General features: G+C 40.1%; 1 protein-coding gene across 1 annotated transcript in view; it reads right to left on the reverse strand.

The window, feature by feature from the left end:
* LOC140732658 (dynein axonemal heavy chain 8-like) overlaps nucleotides 1-23,189 on the reverse strand; it is a 952,247-nt gene that overhangs the window by 182,241 nt on the left and 746,817 nt on the right. Inside the window, exons 63-64 of the mRNA XM_073055351.1 lie at nucleotides 14,320-14,484; nucleotides 7,247-7,473 (exon numbers count right to left, since the gene is read on the reverse strand). Of these exons, the coding sequence (XP_072911452.1) occupies nucleotides 7,247-7,473; nucleotides 14,320-14,484 (392 nt within the window). The remainder of the gene's footprint in view (nucleotides 1-7,246; nucleotides 7,474-14,319; nucleotides 14,485-23,189) is intronic.

Raw genomic sequence — 23,189 nt, forward strand, 5'->3', positions numbered from 1 at the left:
ATTTTCTCAATACAATTAATCAATGCCTCCTTGCATGATTTTTCTGTTTTACACTGTAGTGGCACTCCTTAAGTGTTTTCAGCAAACTTTGACTATATAGCTATCTATAACTTGCTCTAAATAATTTTTAAATATAGTGAGGTTATTTTCACAGATTATTGGGGATATAACAACACATTTTTCAAACTGCAGTAGATACATAGTAGATATGTGTCATATATGAAACCCCCCGGTTTCCTTGGCTGCATAAGTCTAGGGAAGACCGTCTTCGGTCCTGCCAAACCCATGAGACTGAGACGGCTCTCCCGCACCAAACCCCGATCAGTGTGGATGCTGTGTAATTTGCTACCCTGTTACAAATTAGTGCCATGAAATAACAGATATTACACTGTGTACAATTAAAGGAATTATATTTACTAACACTTTAGTTAAGATTCATAAATATAATTCCTTTAATTATTCATAAAGAAAAAACAAAAAGAAAAGGGCCTATTTTAATTAAACAGTCAAATGTGAAAAATTTGGAGCTCATCTTGAACTTCTCTGTCACTCACGCGCTTGGCCCTCGGTCAGTGTGAAAGCGCACATCACCTTCCGAAAGTCACTCGCAATCCATCTCGAACAAACAGGTCTCCCACTGGATTGTATCCTATGACCAGGTCTCCCCAGGGTCTTCTCTCTTCATCTCCCGCTGAACCAAAAAAAACCCCCACCACACCAGAGAAACCTCCCCTCAACTCTCCCATCCTAATTGGATGACATACATTTCTCCTCATCCCTTATCTTCAACAATAACCCAAACAAGCTGAAAATAGAACAGACTGCTCTTACAGAACTGCTAAATGAAATACATACAGCATAACAGTAAAAATATGAACCAGGGCATTAGATATATAATATCAGTTTCTGGATAATAAGTGCTGGTTTAATGCTATGAGCCCTTTATAAGCACAACCAAAACGGAGATGCCAGGACTGCCAAGAGTTGGAAACATGATAATGAAGCTCACATCAGACTGATACAAGGAGACAGTAATGGAGACTCAACATATATTAACTGCAAACAGTTAGCACTAAATCTGGAATGGTAGTATCCACTATAGCAACAACTATTGTGAAAAAGGATCTAAAGCTTTCATGGCATATACGATGAATAAACTCTTTTCAGGCTTCCAACCAGGTATAGGCTGGATGATTATGCACAATGTTCCCAAAGAATGGCTACAAGGTGAAGGATATCAATCGGGCCTTTTAAAGGGCTGACAGAAAACCAGGACACCTAAGAACGAGGAGGAACCTATTGCTACCACCTGTCTTCCCTATATTTCCACAGTTTCTGGAAGGATTGCCAGGATCCTGAAGGAATACCAGATTAAAATCATCCAAAAAATCATAAGAAAGCTCAAGTAACAGATTGTGTAGGTCAAACATTACCTGGGACTTAGGTTAGCTGGCGTTTACAGAATTCCCTGTGAATGCAGAGCAGCATATATCAGTCAGACGGGATTCATGGTAGAAACCCACATCAATGAGCACAGGAGGTTTATCCCTGCCCCTGCTCCAGTTCTTCAGCTATGCATTTATCTGCCACCTCATTCTATTCCTATCCTCACTGGAGAAGCCAGGCCAATAAAACGGTTAAAATGTTCCACCAGCCCATTTCTTTGCGGATTAAGGGGTGTGGTCCATAATTTGGTGATTCCCGACCACCTGTAGACTTCACCAAATACCTGTGCCTCAAAGATGCACCCTTGGTGGCTGTGGAATTCCTCAGGGGTGCCAAAACGCAGGAAGAACTCCTCCACAAGCCTCTCAGTGGTGGCGGTAGTGCTCTGGTCTGGGACCACGTATGCCTTTGGCCACTTTGTGAAGTAATCCACGGCCACAAAGTTGTAGCGGCTCCTGGTGTCAGTGCAGGGGAAGGGGCCCAGGATGCCCACCTCCACAGGCTGCACTGGTGCCCCCACGAGGTGCTGCTACATTGGCTCCTGGTATGTGACACAATAGTTCCATTCAGGACGGTTCAGGGTGTGGCCAAAGTATGGCACAATGAGGTCTCCCTACTCCCCCTCCTGTGATAGCACTGCAACGAGCCCCTGTTGCTAGCACCTGTGTCAACAATGAAGAGATGTGTGGATCAGGTTATGCCAGCACTGGGGCCTGAGCTGTTGAAAATGGCAGTGCAGGTGTCAGTCCAGGCAAAGGGCCTCCCTTTCTCAGTGAAGTGGTGCAGGGAATTGGCGATGGTGGCGAACTCCTTATTAAATCAGTGGTGGTATGATGCCTGCTGCCAAGCTCGGTGACATTGTGGGAGTGGGCCATTCTGACCACTGCCATCTACTCAGGGTCCATCACCCTCCTTCGGCACTCAGCACGTGCCCCAGGAACTTTGATTAGTGCTGCAGTGGGCAACATTTTCCAGGGTTGAGTCATAGGTTTGCCTGGTGGATGGAGGCAAAGACCTCTTCCAGGTTTTGCAGAGCATCAACAAAAATGGCAGCATGCATCAGGAGATTGTCCAAATAACTCAACGGAATGTGAGCCAACAACCTCTCCATCAGACTCTCTAATGTGTTCAGGGCTTTACCCAGACCAAACGGCATTACCCAGAACCAATGGTGAAGGCAGTCTTGGGTCAGGCTTCTGGGGCCAGTTCAACCTGCGAAGGTTGCGAAGCCATTGTGAAGATCAAGAGAGTTGAACCAAGTCAAACCTGTGATGCAGTCCAGGATATCATCAATTCAGGGCAGTGGGTAGGAGTCCCTCTGGATCACGGCATTGAGATGGTGGTAGTCTATGTAGAACCACCACAACCTGTCTTTTCTCATGACCAACACCACTGGTGCTGCCCATGGGCTATTGAAGGACTTGATGATTCCAGCTGCTGCCATCTCTTTGATACACTGCTCCACTGTCTGACACATGGTGAGGCCAGGCAATGAGGCCACAGGTGGATGGGCTGGGCATCCCTGGTGTTAATGTGGTGTTGGACTAACCCTGTGCATCTTCAGTCCTTGTTGCTGGCTGCGAAAACATTGAGGTGCTGGTCCAGGAGGTCCTTCAGCCGCCACTGCTGGTCCTGATCCAAACCCTCGTGGTTCTGCTCTGCTGCCATAGCTCCACACTGCCTCAGTAGTCTCACTGGAGGGCACTTTAATAGTGCTACCGATGTTGTTGTACCATGCTGATGTGGTTGCTGATGACAGGAGCACAGTGAGCTGTGCTGGGGTGGCCAGTGATAGTGCATGTTACCCTGTATCGGTGTGATGCTCTGTGTTGGGCCTCTGTGGGGTGTGCTGCACTGCGGTGGGCTGCTGTGAGAACCATTGTCAATTTGCTGCACCTATTCCATTTCCTGGAGCTGCCCTGCTGGAGAGCCATGGCTTCAGCGTCGAGATGAATGTTGCCCCCAGCATGTCCACAGTGCCCCCAGCAGATCCAGGAAAATGATGCAGGAGTCCCAGATGTTGACTAGCCACACCTCATGCTCCACTGTGATATGCAGCCACCCCTTCCCTCTCATCTCCACACAGTCACAGTGTGACCGTAGCCAGCTGGACTGCTGTCATTGTCCTCCCAACACAGACCAGGCAGGGATGTCGGTGATGGTAGAACCTATGCCCACCAACTGATGACATCAGATGCCCTCTACCACGTAGTTCACGTATAAGTTTTGCTCTTCACCCAAACGGCTCACCTGGGGAGGTGACAAGGGAGGGATTCTGCTGGAGGTCTCAGAAGCTTCTTCTCTCATGGCGCTGCACGCTCAGCGTTTCCCAATGGCTTTGCTGGGCAGTTCCGCAGCAGGGCTTGCACACGTTGGTTGGACCTGTCTCATGGGCTCCTCCTTGTCAATTTCTTCCTCTGCCTTGGTGACACATGCTCAGCTCGCAGCATGTGGGGAGATGCTGGAACACCTTGGGGGCTAAAATTGCTTCTGCCTTCTCTGCCCCTGCCTCAGACAGCAATGATGGTGATGTCCGCCAAACATGCTGCTGAAGGCGCTCCAGTATCAGAGCCTTTACAAAGGCATGGAAGGCAAGCTCTTTCTGGGCCGCAAGACAGAACTGGGGTGAACACAGTGGCGGCGATATGCTGCAAATGCCCACAGGCTTTATCACACATGGCGATACCTGCTGCCCTGTTCTTCCCTCACTGCTTCCTTCAATAGCCTCTACTCAAAACGCTGTTCCAGCACTGCTATGAGGACCCTATAGTCATGCTGATCAGCCACTATTAGGCCCTCCAACGTCAAGGAAGGTGCACTGCTGTCTCGGTTGGAATCCACCTGTTGCAGCAAGTTTGATGTACCAGGTAAGGCTAGAGGCAGCCAGTAGCATTGTATCTGGGGAACTCAGGGTGGACCTTGTGGAGTTAATTGCTGGGGCCCATTGTTCCTCCTCTTTCTCCGGCAGTGTCGGTGGTGAGCCTGCTGTGTTGCCTGTCCTCCCATGGTGGAGGCATCTTTGGCTCTCCAGCGTGGGCTGCAAGGGAGGCGGGAGATGTGCTGCGTCATGTTGAGGAGCCTGGCTATGCTTGCCCCATCGGAGTTCTCCGGGAAGGTACAATACTCAGTTCCCAGGTTCTCCCTCCAGGCTGGCGTCCCATCTTTGAGAGCCTGGCCTGGGGAAGCAGGATAGGCATATCATTTGGTCCCTTGACTTATCCATCCAACATCGTACCTCTTTAATTTGGCCATGTATTTCTAATCCCACTCCTGACACCAATGTGGCCAACATTTGGTCCATGATGCAGATGAGAAAAGGTTGTTTATCTCAATTGCCATTTTATTGCGACACGTACAATATCCGACAGAACGCAACAGCTCAGTGAGAACTAACTTAGTCACACACAAAAGGGGGAAGGTGATTATTACACATCTTGGTTACATTCGGGGAGGCATATAAACACACAAGTGAGCAACTGTATAACCCGAGCTAAAATGCAACAATAAATGAACTTGAGCATTTCACCATAATCTTACTGCACACACACACCAAAAACACATTTTAAGACAAGAACAATAAGTAGCGCTGGCTGCTAGGAATGCTGGGGCGAGCTTTCAACCCTGCCCCTGGATTGCCACAATATAGTAATCAGGAACAATCAGGAGTGGCACAGTAGCATAGTAGTTAGCACAATCACTTTACAGCACGAGCAATTATTGATTGGAGTTTGATTCCTGCCACTGTGTGTAAGAAGTTTATATGCTCTCCCTGTGACTGTGTGCGTTTCCTCCGTGTGTTCCAGTTTCCTCCCGCATTCCAAAGACATACAGTTAGGTTAGGATTAATAAATTGTGGGTATGCTATATTGACTCCAGAACTATGGTGACGCTTGTGGGCTGCCCTCAGCAGAATCCTTGTTGATTTGATTTGAAATAAACAATGCCTTTCTCTGCATGTTTCGCTGTTTTGATGTACATGTAAAGCTAATGTTTATCTTTAATTTCCTTACCCATGTTTGACCAAATGCCATGAGATCAAGGCTCCTCCCTCACATTCACATATCGCTGCATTACCACTTCCAATTAATCTATAACCATATAACAATTACAGCATGGAAACAGGCCATCTTGACCCTTCTAGTCCATGCTGAACGCTTACTCTCACCTAGTCCCACCTACCTGCACTCAGCACATAACCCTCCATTCCTTTCCTGTCCATATACCTATCCAATTTTTTTTTAAATGACAAAATCGAACCTGCCTCTACCACTTCTACTGGAAGCTCGTTCCACACAGCTACCACTCTCTAAAGTAAAGAAGTTCCCCTTCAACTTTTGCCCCTTAACTCTCAACTCATGCACTCTTATTTGAATCTCCTCGACTCTCAGTGGAAAAAGCCTATCCGCGTCAACTCTACCTATCCCCCTCATAATTTTAAATACCTCTATCAAGTCCCCCCTCAACCTTCTATGCTCCAAAGAAAAAAGACCTAACTTGTTCAACCTTTCTCTGTAACTTAGGTGCTGAAACCCAGGTAACATTCTAGTAAATCTCCTCTGTACTCTCTCTATTCTGCTGACATCTTTCCTGTAATTGCTGGGAAAGCAGAATAGACCTTAGGATGGACAACCATGGCATAAAGTCGATAAGATATAAATCTTTAAGAAACATTATGCCAGGCTAATGCTTGATTGGTCTGTAGGATACCTCTCCCAACTCAGACGAGACACACTTATGACTATGATTCAAAGATTCCACAATTATGTTTTGATAGGAGTTATTCACAGAATGAAAAATGGCTGAGGCAGACTTATCTGAAAAGGCATGAATAAGATGACAACTACCACAAGATAATTATAGATTAAGAAAGCAATTGAATCCTTCTTAGTTCATCCATTCTGAAAGGTAGAACAATCTTCCTGATGCTGCTTTAACTCTCAGTCAAAGGAGTGCTGCGATGAATCCGTGCAATAGACTTCCCAGTAAGGTCTGGTAACATCTTCTCATTTGCACTAAATCTCATAATTTCCCTTAGGACATATATGTCAAACTCAAGGCCCGCAGGCCAAATTCGGCCCGCGGTGGAATTATATTTGGCCCGCGAGATAATATCTAATTACTATTAAAGCTGGCCCCAGTAATCGAAGCGCCTATGGCGTATGATATGGCTAATGCTGAGTTTATTCAGGTACCAGGTTTTCAGGGTTTTTAGTGTTTATTCGGCAGTCTTGCTCGGCAGTCTTCTTCATAAGAAACGGAATTTGTAAAGTGAAACACTTTGTAGTTATAGCAGAGACTGAGACACATGAGAGCAGGCTGAAAAAACGGAGGCAACGAAAGCTGCGTTCGCACGCGTCCGACTGATCCGGCCCGCATGAAGCTGCATTTTGCTCAATCCGGCCCGTGACCTAAAATGAGTTTGACACCCCTGCCTTAGGATAATAGTAATCATTTAGTATTTTGGTAACTTATACATTTAGACGGAGATGTAACATAAAGATTTTTACTCCTCATGTATGTGAAGGGTGTAAGTAATAAAGTCAATTCAATTCAATTCACCTTCCTTGTGTTACACAGAGATTTCTTCTCTGAAGCCACCTTTACAGCTGCTATCTCTTAGGAAAGACTGGTAATTTCAGGTTATCAAATGTACTCTTGTGATAATATATTTGTAAACCTGAGTTCAAATTTCACCATTTCTAAAGAACACAATTATTAGATTAATCCAGTTGACCAGCCTTGGGTTCAAATATTTTTCAATATCATCAACAAATCAATCAGACTTGAATTTAGAACATACCTCTGAAAATAATCTTCACAGGTTTGATAGACTTTGTCATGAAAATCACCCATCGTTATTACCAGTTGGTTTTTAACCTCTTCTGAACAAGCAATGTGAAAATCAGAAAGGAAGTGGCTCGAGACTGCTTCCAGTGCCTGTCTGGGCCAGCGACTGAACCAGTCCATTGTGCAACCTGAAATCAGGCCAGGGAACTTCAGGGCACGAGATCGAAACTTTTCACCAACCTAAAAGCAGAACAAAGCATTAATTGTCTGAGATGAAGACAGACCAAACATCTCATAAATCATTTATTGCTCTTCGGTAATGCATAAAGAGGATGAAGGAAATAAAAACGAGACAAAAACATATTCAGCAAATTCTCTTCGGCTGTCCATCGATTTTGATGTTGACTGAGGCCTGGGCAAGGTTGTATGGAAGACTGGCAGTTGCCCATGCTGCAAATCTCCCCTCTCCATGCCACGGATGTTGTCCAAGGGAAGGGCACTAGGCCGATACAGCTTGGCACTGGTGTTGTTGCAGAGCAATGTGTTGTTAAGTGCCTTGCTCAGGGACACAACACGCTGCCTCAGCTAAGACTCGAACTAGCAACCTTCAGATCACTGGACCATTTCCTTAGCCACTTGGCCACACCCCAATATTAAGCAAATAAGCTTGCAGTAGACAATTAAGAATGGGGTGGGGGGAAATTCTACATTTAAATATTCTATGTTAAAATTCTACTTTCTTGTATAGGGTTGTATATAAAAAAATGTACAATGGATTTTTAAAGCATTTTTCATGAAAATATTATGACTATACAGAAATTCTTGCCTTGATACAGTGTACAGTTCATTATAATACTGTAAATGATATTCATTTTAGAATGTGGAAAGTGTGAGTAACTCCTCCATGGATGGTCCCAAGCTTGCCTGTGAAAGGAGGAGGGTTAAGCATCAGGCTAGCAATCCTATCCGATAAAACCCAGAGCTAAATAAATGCCAACTGAAGCTCCAAAGCCCTCTTCCCTGGGAGAGGAAAGATCTTTGCTTAGATGTATGAAGTTGTGTGGTGAAAGCAAAACACACAGGGCCAAAAAACCTTCTATCAAACCTGGGACAGGGGATTCTAGTGAACTGCTGTTGGTGGCCTATGCCACAGAAGGGTTGATGGGCTTACAAAGAAGACGAAAAAGAAGATGAGGATGACTTGGTACTATTTAGCTACATTCTTTAAAATAGCTTGATCACTATCATACATAAATGCAAATACATCAAAATTCATATTTTTTATCTATTCCTTGAATCGTCATTTTCTCAGCTTCAGTGATACTCCAGCTAAAGTTTTTGGCCTTGATAATTACTTTAAGATGGAGAACTGTTGACACAGATCAGAATGATGTTATAGACACTTAAATAATATTTACATGCCACACTAGCATTACATATCCATTGACCTATCAGCTAACTGCATGATTTCATTTCCCAGACATTATTTAAAGTCATAATTTACTTCTGAATAGGGCATGAAGAGATTGGGCTCCATCAATTGGATTATGAGGTTAAAGATGAATGGAATGACTGGAAATAGACTGAAGATGGCTTAAAAGTTTTCAAATACTTTACTGAAGGTTCTGTTGTTTCTGCTGATGGAGTGAAGGGGTAGGAGGGGTAGGACTGAGCAGTGTTCTCAATCCAAATGGCACTAAGTGCATCTTTTTCCACCAGGTCTTGTCATCCTTTGTCGTTCACATTACTCCTTACTTCTGCATTTCTTTCTTCACCCCATTGCTGCATTGTGCTGTCCATTTTGTTATCACCTTATACATGATAATTTCTTGTTTCTTTTCACTTCTGTCAAAAATCTCATCCAGACTGCACTGCTTGGCTCACCTGCTCTTGACTGATCTCAACAGCCCCAAATACAACCACTTCCTGTAAAAACATGGCATCCCCATTCACATAGTTTAATTAATTCTCCCATTCAGTTTATCTGTTAGCCAGAGGAAACATATATCCTCACTAACCAGTCATTCTAACACTGAGGCTCACAACTGCATGCTTAAATGGAAGTATGTGGAGTTGACTTGAAGCCCACTACTGCCATTTTGTGGGAATATTCCTGCTGAGTCCATTTTAACCTCACACAATGGAACAAAGGGAACAGCATGGAATATTTACTAGTAGAGTTTTTTCCAAAGGGATAATTAACCAGTTGGTTGCTGGCTCTGGACATTTTTATAGTTCTGCACTTTGTTTCATTCTGTATGGTTCAAGCTTCCAAATCCTTTGAAATACTTTGTCAGATTTTGAGTTATATTTTTCTGATTTTAGTAGTCATTCTTTAAAATACATGTTTTCTTTTTTTCCTCAGAGTGCTATTCAAAGGATAGTAGAAATATATTCCTTAAGTATTTTAAGGCAAAGTTAGATTCTTGAAAGTCAGAATAAAACTGCAGATACTGGCAATCTAAAATAAAAACTGGAAACACTGGAAATACTCAGCAGGTCAGGACTCCTCTGTGGAAGATAGTTCTGTTCAGTTCTTCAGTTCTGATCCATGGTGGGTAGTTTTCTGGCTTATAAAAAGATTAAGTTATATCTTTATAAAATATAGAGTTATTCAAAGATATAGCACTCACATGAAGGTTGTTTACAGTCATAGAGATAACAAAAGGGTTATTAGTATTATCTCTGCATGAATGGAAGTGTGAACTGTTCTGGAGATGCTGGGGTAGAGATGTTAGGACTGCATTGTAAGTCGTCTACCCCTCTATTCAGGGATGGGTTTTCCAGTTTGACAAAGAAGGCTTCTTTAACCCCTCTTTTAAACCACCTATCTTCCCTGTCCAAAATGTGCACAATGTTAACATCAAAGGAGTGTCCCTTGTCCTTTAGGCGTAGATATACAGCCAAATCTTGACTTGAGGAATTACCCCTTCTATGTTGGGCCATCCGTTTGTGAAGTGGTTGTTTTGTCTCACCAATATACAACTTGTGCAGTTCTCATTGCATTGGACAGCATATACAATATTGCCCTGTTTATGTCTGGGTGTAGGATCCTTGGGGTGGACAAGTTTCTGTTTGAGTGTTTATAGGGTTTGAAAAACACAGGGATTTGCTGTAGGTTGAAAATCCTTTTGAGTTTCTCTGAAACTGCAGCCACATATGGGATGACTATGTTTTACTGTCTTCTTCGCTCCTTATTTCTTTCTGCTGTTTTTTGTTGCTGTGTTGAAGAAGACCCAGTCAGGGTAGCCACACGCTTTCAAGGCTTTTCTCAAATACTTGTGCTCCTTGTCATTAATATTGATGAGCACATTCTCAGCGCGGTGATGCAGTATTCTGATAACCCACAACTTATGTTATAATGGGTGATAAGAGTCAACTGTCGGTATTGATCTGTGTAAGTTAGTTTCCTGTAAACTTCAATATCTAGATGTCCATTTTCTTTGATAAGTACTGCATAGTCTAAAAAGGCCAGTCTATTGTTCTCGACGTCTTCTCATGTAAATTTGATGTTATTCTCCACCGAGTTGATGTGTTCTGTGAAGGCTTGCACTTCATGGGTTTTGATCTCATGGAGGTGGGGTACAGCACCACATATCAGCCACTTACAATGCAGTCCTAACATCTCTGTTGGGACCACTGCTTTTCACGTTGTTTGTCAGCGATTTAGATAATGGAATTGATGGCTTTTTGGCAAAGTTTGCGGATGATATGAAGATAGGTGGAGGAGTAGGTAGTGCTGAGGAAGCAATGCAATTGCAGCAGGACTTAGACAAATTGGAAGAATGGGCAAAAAATGGCAGATGGAATTAAGTGTTGAGAAATATATGGTAATACACCTTGGTAAAAGGAACAATAGTGCAGACTATGATCTAAATGGGGAGAAGGTTCAAGCATCAGATATGCAAAAGAACTTAGGATTCCTTGTGCAAAACTCCCAGAAGGTTAGCTTACAGGTTGAATGTGTAGTAAAGAAGGCAATTGCAATGTTGGCATTTATTTCAAGGGGAATAGAATATAAAAGCAAAGAGATAATGCTGAGCCTCTATAAGACACTAGTCAGGCTGCATTTAGAGTATTGTCAACAGTTGAGCCCCATATATCAGAAAGGATGTGTTGTCATTGTAGAGTCCAGTGGAAGTTCATGAGGATAATTCTGGGAAAGAAGGGGATTAACATATGAGAAGCGTTTGGCAGCTTTGAGCTTGTACTCATTGGAATTTAGAAGAATGTAGGGGAACTGATTGAAACCTACCAAATGTTGAAAGGATTAGGTAGGGTGTATGTGGAGAGGATGTTTCCTATGGTGGGGGTATCCAGAACTAGAATGAACAGCCAGAGAGTAGTGAATCTGTGGAATGCTCTGCCACAGACTGTAGTGGAGCCAAACCTGTGCGTATATTTAATGCAGAAATTGATTTTTTTTTATTGGTCAGGGCATCAAAGATATGGTGAGAAGGCAGATATATGGGGTTGAGTGGGATCCAGGATCAGCCATGATGCAGTGGCAGAGCAGACTGAATGGCCTAAATCTGCTCCTGTCTTACGGTCTATTACCTCTATGACTCTTAACAACCCTCATGTGGTTGTTATACCCAGTTTATAAGCTGGAAAACCACCCACCATTGATCAGAACTGAAGAAGCCTCTTGGATGAGTGGCAAAATGTCTTCTAGGCAACACAGCAAGTCCAATTACCTTGATTTACTACTGCTTGAGAGGCAGGATAAATGACTTAAGTTTCAGTAGGTAAGCACTTCGGGATATTAATCCCCTCCAGTACCCCACATGTGGCTAAGGAAGATATAAAAATCTCTGCCATGACTATATGTTTCATCCTTTGCTTCCCATAGTAAGTAACCCTCACCTCCTATTCACTCCGGCTTCTCACTCTTCTCTCCCTTTCTGATCCTTCTCAATTCCCTTATTCTTTACCCAATCTCGTACTCACCTCTATCATCCTATCATTTATTTCCATACCCCCTTCTCTCCTGGTTCCATCCATCTACCGCCCACACGAGTTTCACCCCATTGGCTCTGCCATTTAGTCCTGGTTCCATTTGCTTTTCAATTCTCCCTCAAGTGTTCTGGTCCCCAACTTCACTCTCTCCTGCCCCCTCCTGGCTTCATCTATTTTTTGTCTGCCTCCATCTATCATGTCTCCCAACTTCATGACACTCTTTTGCTTGATCTATCCATCATCCTTCATATTGCTCTCTATGAAAGGTTCTTCCCTGCAAGAACCCAGCAATTTTTTGCCTTGCTTCCTTCATTTATTCAGAGATACAGCATGGAATAAGCTCTTCTGGCCCTTTGAGCCGTGTGGTCCAGCAACCCCTAACAACCTCCAATTTAACCCTAACCTGATCATGGGACAATTTGCAATGACCAATGAACCTACTAACCAGTACAACTTTGGACTGTGGGAGGAAACCAGAGCACCTGGAGAAAACCCAAACGTTCCATAGGGAGAATGTTAAAAACTCCTTACAGAGGATGCCAGGACTGAAGTCCGAATTCTGATGACCCAACTTCATAGCATCCCATTAACTGCTACGTTACTATGGTTGATTGAATTAAAATCCCTTACTAATCTAGGTCTCTCACTGTTGTCCATTAATTTAACTTTGATACCATCCTAACCCTATATTCTATTCTAATCTTTATGTGAGAACATTAAACCTCTGTGATAGTAGGAACAATTTCTAAGGGAGGGGAAATCATCAATCCTGATATTAACCTTTTTGGTAAACTCCCCTTTTTGTTATACCCCTCCATGTTTCTATCAACACTTTTCGCTGCCTTGGAAAAGCAGCTAACATAATCAAAAGCTTCTCCCACCCAATCATTCTCTCCTCTTCTCTTTCCCATCTGGTAGAAGACACACAAGTTTGAGAGCATATTCTACCAGGTTCAAAGACAGCTTCTAACCACTGTTATAAGGCTATTGACCAGACCCATGTGCACTAAAAGATGAAAAGTTGACCTCCCAAACCTATTTTGCTGTGGTCTTTGGATTTTATTGTTTACACTCACTGTACGTTTTTGTAACTGTAACATTATTCTGCATGGTATTCTTCTTACTACCTCAGTGTAATTATGTATGGTATGATTGATAAGACTGAATATAATTCTGGATCTGTTGGACCCCGTGATTTGCTGTTTGAAGGTTGTTTAGGTGTTTCAGCGCTCTGCAGTCTTCGAGAGGATTCCGTGAGGCAAAGGCAGTGTTCATGAACCTCATGGTAGACAGGTTGTGGGATGGGGTGCAAGCTGATGTTTGACTCCAGTTCACTGATTAAAGCTCGCATTGTGTATCGATTAAAACAACAAGGACGATTGAAACATTGAAGTGAATCCAGAGGGTGAGCGCCAGCTACTTGCCTTTTGATCATTCTGTTACCGGAGAGGGGAGAGCCTGGCACTGTGCCCAGAAAATATTATCCAGGTTTTCTGCGTTTTGTATATGGGCTTGGACTATAGACCTTTATCCCCTCCCCCCGTCTTATAGTTTTTTTTAATATATTTGGTGTTTGTCGCCCGATCTTCCTTGTTTTTTTGTGCAGGGGAGGTGAATTTGGGGGTCAATGTACCTATTCTGTTTTGTTTGTATTTTTTTTGTGCTGGGAGAATGGATTTGGGGGTTAATGAGCGTGCTGCCTTTCATTTCTTTCTTGGCTTCATGGCTACCTGGAGAAGAATTATTTCAGAGAAGTATACTTTGATAATAAATGTACCTTTGAATCTTTTTTAAAAAATATGGATGGTATGCAAAACAAAAGCTATATCTTGGCATATGTATTAATAGTAAACCAATATTAATCACTTTGAATCTGGAAGACTTTCTGGGACTCCAGAGCCACTCCTCTGGTGTGAGGAACTCCTTAAATTAGCCATTTCTATTGTATGTTAAATTAGTTATATCTATGTATTTAAATTATGCACTGCACTCATACTAACAGCACCTGGATAAAATGGTTTTGGTCCCTTGTGCTCAGTTGTTCATTGATCCCTTCTCCACAATTTTTCCAACACAATAAAATTTTGACTTACTTAATATAGTTTATAATATAGATGAGGCACTGACCGGAGAAAAACAGAGGACAACATGTAGATTTGCTCTAGCTCTTCGTATAAAATATTCATATAGATTGTCGAAAGTGGGAGGAGTCCGAGGTGACTCTTTCTTCATTGGTGCAATCAGTGATTGAGTAATTTCATCAAGTTCATCCCGAGCAAACAAGTTTGATACCTATCAAAGAAAACAATGCAAAAAATGTTGAAAGGTGCTGCAATTTTGATTCATCAGGAAGCTTATTGTCATTATAATGTATTTACAATTATGGAGCTTATTGTTTAGCCATGCTTATTGTGATATGAAAATATTTGCAGTAGCAAATTATCTGTATTTAAGGTACAATCGGCCCTCCTTATCCGCGGGTTCCGCATACGCGGATTCAACCAACCGCGGGTCAGGAAAACCTGGAAGTTCCCTCTCCAGCACTTGTTGTTTGAGCATGTACAGACTTTTTTTTGTCATTATTCCCTAAACAATACAGTATAACAACTATTTACATAGCATATATTTTGTATTAGATATTGTAAGAAAGTTGGAACAGGTACATCCGGTATTATTTAGCATCAGTTAGTCAAATGTTTGTCTTAGTATATAGTACATACTTTACTTTTCTATGCATATAAAACACTTAAGAAATGTATGTATTTCAATAACTAAACCACTGCATTGCTTAGTAATAATTGTAGCTTTCATCAGGGCTGGGCCTTTCACATGCTCCATTATTCTCACTTTATCCTTTAAAATTGTTCTGATCGCTGACCAACTGTAGCCTAACGCTTTTCCAATGACCGATGGCGTTTCACCTCTTTCTGATCACTTTATTATTTTCACTTTATTTTTAATCGTGATTGTTTTCCGTCAACAGGACAGAAACACTGTGGGTGGTGGGTCCTGAGCTCCGCCGGGTCCTAAATTCCACCGCACTGAGACAGGTTAAATAAGGGACTTGAGCATCCACGTTTTTTGGTATCCGCAGGGGGTCCCAGAACCAATCCCCTGCAGATAAGGCGGGGCAACTGTACTTGAATTGACATTTAAGCTCCGCCAATTTGGATTCATTAACTTTCCACCATGCTGACCCAGCTACAACCCCATCCTTAAAATTGCTGCTTATACAAACATGTGAATTAGGAGTAAGTGTAGGCCACTACCCCTCTCCTTGAGCCTCCCCAAAGCTTCTTTGACTTTGATTTTTATATACCCACAGTAATATTTTACCATCCAACCTCCCCCCCATGCTAATCATTTATTGACCTCTGCCTCAGACTTTCTATCATCACCAATGGAAGAAGAGAATTCCATTGATTTACAACTCTGTGAGAGAAAGAAAACTGTCTCATCTCTGTCTTCATTAGGCAATTTATTTTTAAAGAGTGAGTTCTAGTTCCATATTCTCCTACAAGAGGAACCATCCTTTCCAAATCAATCCTGTCAAAACCTTCGAAACAGAGATAGGATTTCAAGTTTCCCATCAAACTTTGGGAGAACACACTGACTAGAAAGAGATGCTGGGAACCATAAACAAAGAAATACAGTGATGAAAGGTCTCATGGACAACATCTAGTCAGTATCAATGTGAAGAAGTAAAGTTGTATCGATACAGCGCTTGGAGTATATCATTGTAAATTATTCCACCATGAACCATCCAGAGGATAGGATAAATAAATGTGTTTTGGAAACTGTCAATCTACAAAAGGGTCAGCCCTGGGAAAAAGCCTCTGACTATCCACACTATCAATGCCTCTCATCATCTTATACACCTCTATCAGGTCACCTCTCATCCTCCACCGTTCCAAGGAGAAAAGGCCGAGTTCACTCAACCTATTCTCATAAGGTATGCTCCCCAATGCAGGCAACATACTTGTGAATCTCCTCTGCACCCTTTCTATAGTTTCTACATCCTTCCTGTAGTGAGGTGACCAGAACTAAGCACAGTACTCCAAGTGGGGTCTGACTAGGGTCCTATATAGCTGTGACATTACCTCTCGGCTCTTAAACTCAGTCCCACTGTTGATGAAGGCCAATGTACCGTATACCTTCTTAACCACAGAGTCAACCTGTGCAGTAACTTTGAGTGTTCTATGGACTCGGACCCCAAGGTCCCTCTGATCCTCCACACTGCCAAGAGTCTTAGCATTAAGACTATATTCTACCATCATATTTGACCTACCAAAATGAACCACCTCACACTTATCTGGGTTAAACTCCATCTGCCACTTCTCAGCCCAGTTTTGCATTCTATCAATGTCCCGATGCAAACTCTGACAGCCCTCTCCACTGTCCACAACACACCAAACTTTATGTCATCAGTAAATTTACTAACCCATCCCTCCACTTCCTCATCAAGGTCATTTATAAAAATCACAAAGAGTAGGGGTCCCAGAACAGATCCATGAGGCACACCACTGGTCACCGAACTCCATGCAGAATATGACCTGTCTACAACCACTCTTTGCCTTCAGTGAACAAGCCAATTCTGGATTCACAAAGCAAGGTCCCCTTGGATCCCATGCCTCCTTACTTTCTTAATAAGCCTTGCATCAAATGCTTTGCTGAAATCCATATATACTACATCTACTGTTCTACCTTCATCAATGTATTTAGTCACATCCCCAAAAAATTCAATCAGGTTCGTAAGGCACAACCTGCCCTTGACAGGGGGGACGTCACGTGATGACGTAGGATCGAGACGCTGGAACCCAGCTCTCCCGTAAAAAGTTAATAAATTAATGTCTAAATGAAGAAAAGTTAGTCAGTACCTTCTAAAAGTTACTTATAAACTACTCCGGATTGTGTCAAGCTATGCCTCAAAGAAGGAAGATGAAGAAAACTAATACCGGGAAGATTCCGCAAGTTGGAACAAGAACAAGGCCCACGTCTACCGAGGAACCGCGGTCTCAGGTACATTATACCACTGGCGATACAGAACAGGAGACCGCGGCAACAATGGCCATTCCTAAAGGGAAAGGTCATCGTGAATTGCGCAAACGCGAAGGACGGAGCATGCGCAAACGGGAGCAACAAGAACTACAAAGCCCAGCTACCACTGCAACTGAAAGTGATAGCGACTCGGAGGGAGAGTCAAGTGTCTCGGAAGGATCAGATGAAGAAGAAGTTAAAAGTCCTTCTAGAAATATAGAAAAGACTTTGAGGCAAATAATGCGTAAATTAGACACATTAAAAGTAATTAAAAATAATCAAAAAATACTCGAAAAAAAATGACCAAAATGGAGATTATGCTTGATAAAATGACAAAGAGACAGGAAAAAATGGAAAAAAGAATTACGGACTTGGAAACTACAACGGAGGACATGGTTCAAAGAATGGACAAAATAGAAAATGAAAATGCTGCTTGGGCATCAGAAAGAAAACAATTTATGGAACAAATTGATAAGCTTGAAAATTTCAGTAGACAAAATAATATTAAAATTGTTGGACTTAAAGAAGATATAGAAGGAGAAGATCCAATAAATTTTTTTCAAAAATGGATCCCTGAAAAGTTGGAAATGGAAGGAGAAATTCCAATTGAGATCGAAAGGGCTCATAGATCCTTAAGGTCAAGACCTTGAGCTGATCAAAACCCACGATCAATTTTGATAAAATGCTTACGATACCAAGACAAAGAAAAGATCCTGAAGGCCGCTGCCCAAAGTGCCAAAAATAGAAACGGGCCATTGATGATAGCAGGAAAACCAGTTCTTTTCTATCCTGATATGTTACAACCTGTTGAAGAGAAAGAAGGAATTTAACCCAGTGAAAAAAGCCTTATGGGTAAAGGGTTATAAATTTACAATGCGTCATCCAGCAACACTGATAATTTTTTTGGAGGAGGGAAAAAATTTTTTTCCCGATTATCGAAAAGCGGAGGAGTTTGTACAAGAACTTCCATCTATTCGCTAATTACACATAGAGACTTCCAAACGTAATGGATTAAAGATGAAGATAGACCCAACGAACAGAAGTGATGGACATTTATGGATATTATAGAAGAGAAAAGCAAAATTTTAGAAATACTAAATGAGAATAGTATTTTTTTTCTCTTCTTATACATATACTTTTTTGTGTTGCGGGGGGGGGGGGGGGCTGGGGAGCTTTGGATCGGTTACTACGGGATTCACGTGTGTAATCATGGTGGTTGCCATGACCCGTACAGCAGAGGGGGGTAATGTTGTGTTTTTTTCCCACAACATTAGTAGGGGGGTATTTTGTTTTTTTCTTTATATTTTAATTTTCTTCTATCTTTTTGCCTGGATGATTGGTGGGGACACACATAGCAACACGGAGATTTTTATAAAGATTTCCCAGGATACCACGAAAGTGGAAAGATTAGGTATTATTATAGATTGGAGTAATATAATAAAAAAAATAATGACTAATCTACTAAACTTTTTAAGTTTTAATGTTAATGGGCTTAATGGGCCAGTAAAAAGAAAAAGAATTTTAACATATATTAAAAAAATGAAAACAGATATAGCTTTTTTACAAGAAACTCATTTAACAGACATAGAACATCAGAAATTAAAAAGAGACTGGGTAGGAAATGTTATTGCAGCTTCATTTAATTCAAAGGCGAGAGGAGTTGCAGTTTTGGTTAACAAAAATTTACCAATTAAAATACAAAACGTATTAATCGATTCGGCGGGGAGATATCTAATTATACACTGTCAAATTTTTTCAGAACTATGGACCCTTATGAACATTTATGCACCAAATGAAAATGATGTAAAATTCATACAGGAGGTCTTTTTGAATTTGGCCAACGCACATGATAAAATATTAATAGGTGGAGATTTTAATTTTTGTCTAGATCCAGTTTTAGATAGATCAACAAAGGTTGTTACAAAATCAAAAGCAGTAAAATTAACTCTATCATTGATGAAAGACTTAAATCTGATTGATATATGGAGAAGAATTAATCCAAAAGAAAGAGATTATTCATTTTATTCAAATAGACATAAAACATATTCAAGGATAGACTTTTTCCTATTATCAACGAATATTCAAGATAGAGTGAAAAATGTGGAATATAAAGCAAGAATATTGTCAGATCATTCTCCTTTAATAATGACAATGATAATGATAGATAAAGAGGAATCAGTTTATAGGTGGAGATTTAATTCAATATTATTAAAACGTCAAGACTTTTGTGATTTTATGAAAAAACAGATTCAGTTCTTTTTAGATATAAATTCACATTCAGTTGATGATAAATTTATAGTGTGGGAAGCAATGAAGGCATACTTGAGAGGTCAGATAATAAGTTATACTTCTAAAATTAAGAAGGAATACATGATAGAAATAGATCAATTGGAAAAAGAGATTACAAAATTAGAAAAAGAATCCCAAAGAAATATGACAGAAGAAAAACGAAGACAACTTATTAACAAGAAGTTACAATATAATACGCTCCAAACATATCGAACAGAAAAAGCAATTATGAGAACTAAACAAAGATATTATGAACTAGGTGAAAGATCACATAAAGTTCTTGCATGGCAGCTAAAAACAGACCAGACTTCTAAAACAATAAATGCAATTCGAACAAGAGTAAATAAAATTACTTATAAACCTTTAGAAATTAATGAAGCTTTTAAGAATTTTTACTCTGAGTTGTACAAATCAGAATCACAAAATAACAATGTCAAGATAGAAAGGTTTCTATCACAAATAACTCTTCCAAAATTAAATACGGAAGAACAGAAGGGATTAGATATGCCTTTTACATTGAAAGAGGTCGAAGAAGCCCTAGGATCACTTCAAAGTAATAAATCTCCAGGAGAAGATGGTTTTCCGCCTGAATTCTATAAAAAGTTTAAAGATTTATTAATTCCTCCTCTTATGGAGTTAATACGCCAAGCGGAAAGAACGCATAAACTTCCAGAATCTTTTTCGACAGCCATTTTAATAGTATTGCCAAAAAAAGATAGAGATCTTTTAAAGCCATCATCATATAGACCGATTTCTTTATTAAATACTGATTATAAAATAATAGCAAAAATCTTATCTAATAGATTATCTAAATGCTTACCAAAATTAGTACATATGGATCAAACAGGATTTATTAAAAATAGACAATCAGCAGATAATGTAACTCGCTTATTTAGTATAATTCATTTAGCACAGAAGAGGGAGGAAATGAGTGTGGCAGTTGCTTTAGATGCAGAAAAAGCATTTGATAGATTGGAGTGGGATTTTTTATTTAAGGTATTGGAAAAATACGGATTAGGAGTATCTTTTATAAAATGGATTAAAACCTTAAATACTAATCCCAAAGCTAAAGTGGTGACAAATGGTCAAATTTCAACACCATTTCAGTTAACAAAGTCAACTAGGCAAGGTTGTCCATTGTCACCTGCTTTATTTGTGTTGGCGATAGAGCCATTAGCTGAATTGATCAGAATGGACCCAGATATTAAGGGTTTTAGAGTTAACCAGGAAGAATACAAGATTAACTTATTTGCTGATGATGTTCTGCTTTATCTAACAAACCCATTGCAATCGTTGCGTAAATTATCCTATAGATTAGAAGAATATGGGAAAGTATCAGGTTACAAAATAAATTGGGATAAAAGTGAAATTTTACCTCTTACTAAAGGAGACTATAATCAATGTCGATCAATAACCCAATTTAGATGGCCAGCAAATGGTATAAAATATTTAGGTATAAGAGTCGATAATGATATAAAGAACATATACAAATTAAATTATTTACCACTATTGAAAAAAATTCAAGAAGATCTTGATAAATGGATGGTATTACCAATAACATTAGTAGGTAGAGTAAATACCATAAAAATGAATATATTCCCTAGATTACAATACTTATTTCAATCACTACCAATACAATTACCCCAGAAGTTTTTTCAAGAGCTGAATAAATATGTGAGGAAGTTTCTTTGGAAAGGTAAGATGTCAAGAATATCATTGGAAAAATTGACATGGAAATTTGAGCTAGGAGGGTTACAACTTCCAAATTTTAAGAATTATTATAAAGCAAATCAACTTAGATTTATTGCATCTTTTTTTGAGAAAGACAAACCGGCATGGATCAGAATAGAATTAGATAAAATAGGAGAAAACATACCAGAAGACTTTATATATAAATGGGAATCTAAATGGATACGGGAAAAGAAAGAATCTCCTATATTAAAACATTTGATTGATTTATGGAATAAGCTAAATGTTGACGATGAGACAAAGAAATCCTTATTAGCAAAGAGATCTTTAATTCAAAATAGACTTATTCCTTTTACAATGGATAATCAACTTTTATATAATTGGTTTCAAAAAGGGATTAGATATATAGGAGATTGTTTTGAAGGAGGTATATTAATGTCATTTGATCAATTAAAGAATAAATATAAAGTATCAAACAACACTCTTTTTTGTTACTTTCAACTAAGGGCTTATTTAAGAGAAAAGCTAGGTCAAACAATGTTACTACCGAAACCCAATGAAATAGAAACTTTAATTCAAAAAGGAAAGATTAAAAAATTTATCTCTTGTATGTATAATTTGATTCAAAAACAGGCAATTAAACAAGGAGTCCATAAGTCAAGACAAAAATGGGAAAGTGATTTGAATATCAAAATTGAAGAAAAAAACTGGTCAAGACTATGTCTTGAGAGTATGACAAATACAATAAACGTTCGATTAAGATTAGTGCAATACAATTTTTTACATCAACTATATATTACACCACAAAAAATAAACAAATTAAACCCAAATCTATCTGATCAGTGTTTCCGATGTAACCAAGAAATTGGTACTTTTTTACATTCTACTTGGTCTTGCTCTAAAATTCAACCTTTTTGGACAAATTTAAGAGTTTTACTGGAACAAATTATTGGAATACAACTTCCACACAACCCAATATTACTTTTACTAGGTAATATTGAAGGGATAAAACCGATATCCAGATTGAATAAATATCAGAAAGAATTTATAAAAATTGCATTGGCAGTAGCCAAAAAAGCTATTGCAGTGACTTGGAAATCGGATACATATCTAAGTATAGATCGTTGGAAGAACGAAATTTATGGCTGTATTCCACTTGAAAAAATCATTTACAATTTAAGAGATAAATATGAAACATTTTTGAAAATTTGGCGCCCTTATTTACAAAAGACAGGATTAAATATATAGGTGCTCCGAAGACGAAATAATTGGTAACTTGGGGAAATAAATAAATATATACACTAAAGTTATTACGAACTCCGTGGAGCGTGTGGGGACCCTCCAATATCCAGGCATTCCTTTTTTTTTTCTTTCTTCTTTTTTTTTAATAGGGATGTTAGGGGGGAGGGGTTAAGGGGAGGGGGGCTGGGTAACACATTTTTTTTTCATACACATTTATTCTGTAACTATTTGAAAACAATAAAAAAAGTTTAAAAAAAAAACCTGCCCTTGACAAAACCATGCTGACTATTCCTAATCATATCATGCCTCTCCAAATGTTCATAAATTCTGCCTCTCAGCATCTTTTCTATCAACTTACCCACCACTGAAGTAAGAATCACCTGTCTATAATTTCCTGGGCTATCTCTACTCCCTTTCTTGAATAAGGAAACAACACTTGCAACCCTCCAATCCTCTAGAACCTCTCCCATCCCTATTGATGATGCAAAGATCATTGCCAGAGGCTTAGCAATCTCCTCCCTCACCACCCACAGTAGCCTGGGGTACATCTCATCCAGCCCTGGAGACTTATCCAACTTGATGCTTTCCAAAAGCTCCAGTACATCCTCTTTCTTAATGTCTATATGCTCAAGCTTTTCACTCTGCTGTAAGTCATCCCTACAATAGCCAGGATCCTTTTCTGTTGTGAATACTGTAGCAAAGTATTCTTTAAGTATCTCTGCTATCTCCTCCTGTTCCAT

This window comes from Hemitrygon akajei, chromosome 9, assembly GCF_048418815.1.
Source record: "Hemitrygon akajei chromosome 9, sHemAka1.3, whole genome shotgun sequence".
In the NCBI taxonomy this organism is placed as follows: Eukaryota; Metazoa; Chordata; class Chondrichthyes; order Myliobatiformes; family Dasyatidae; genus Hemitrygon; species Hemitrygon akajei.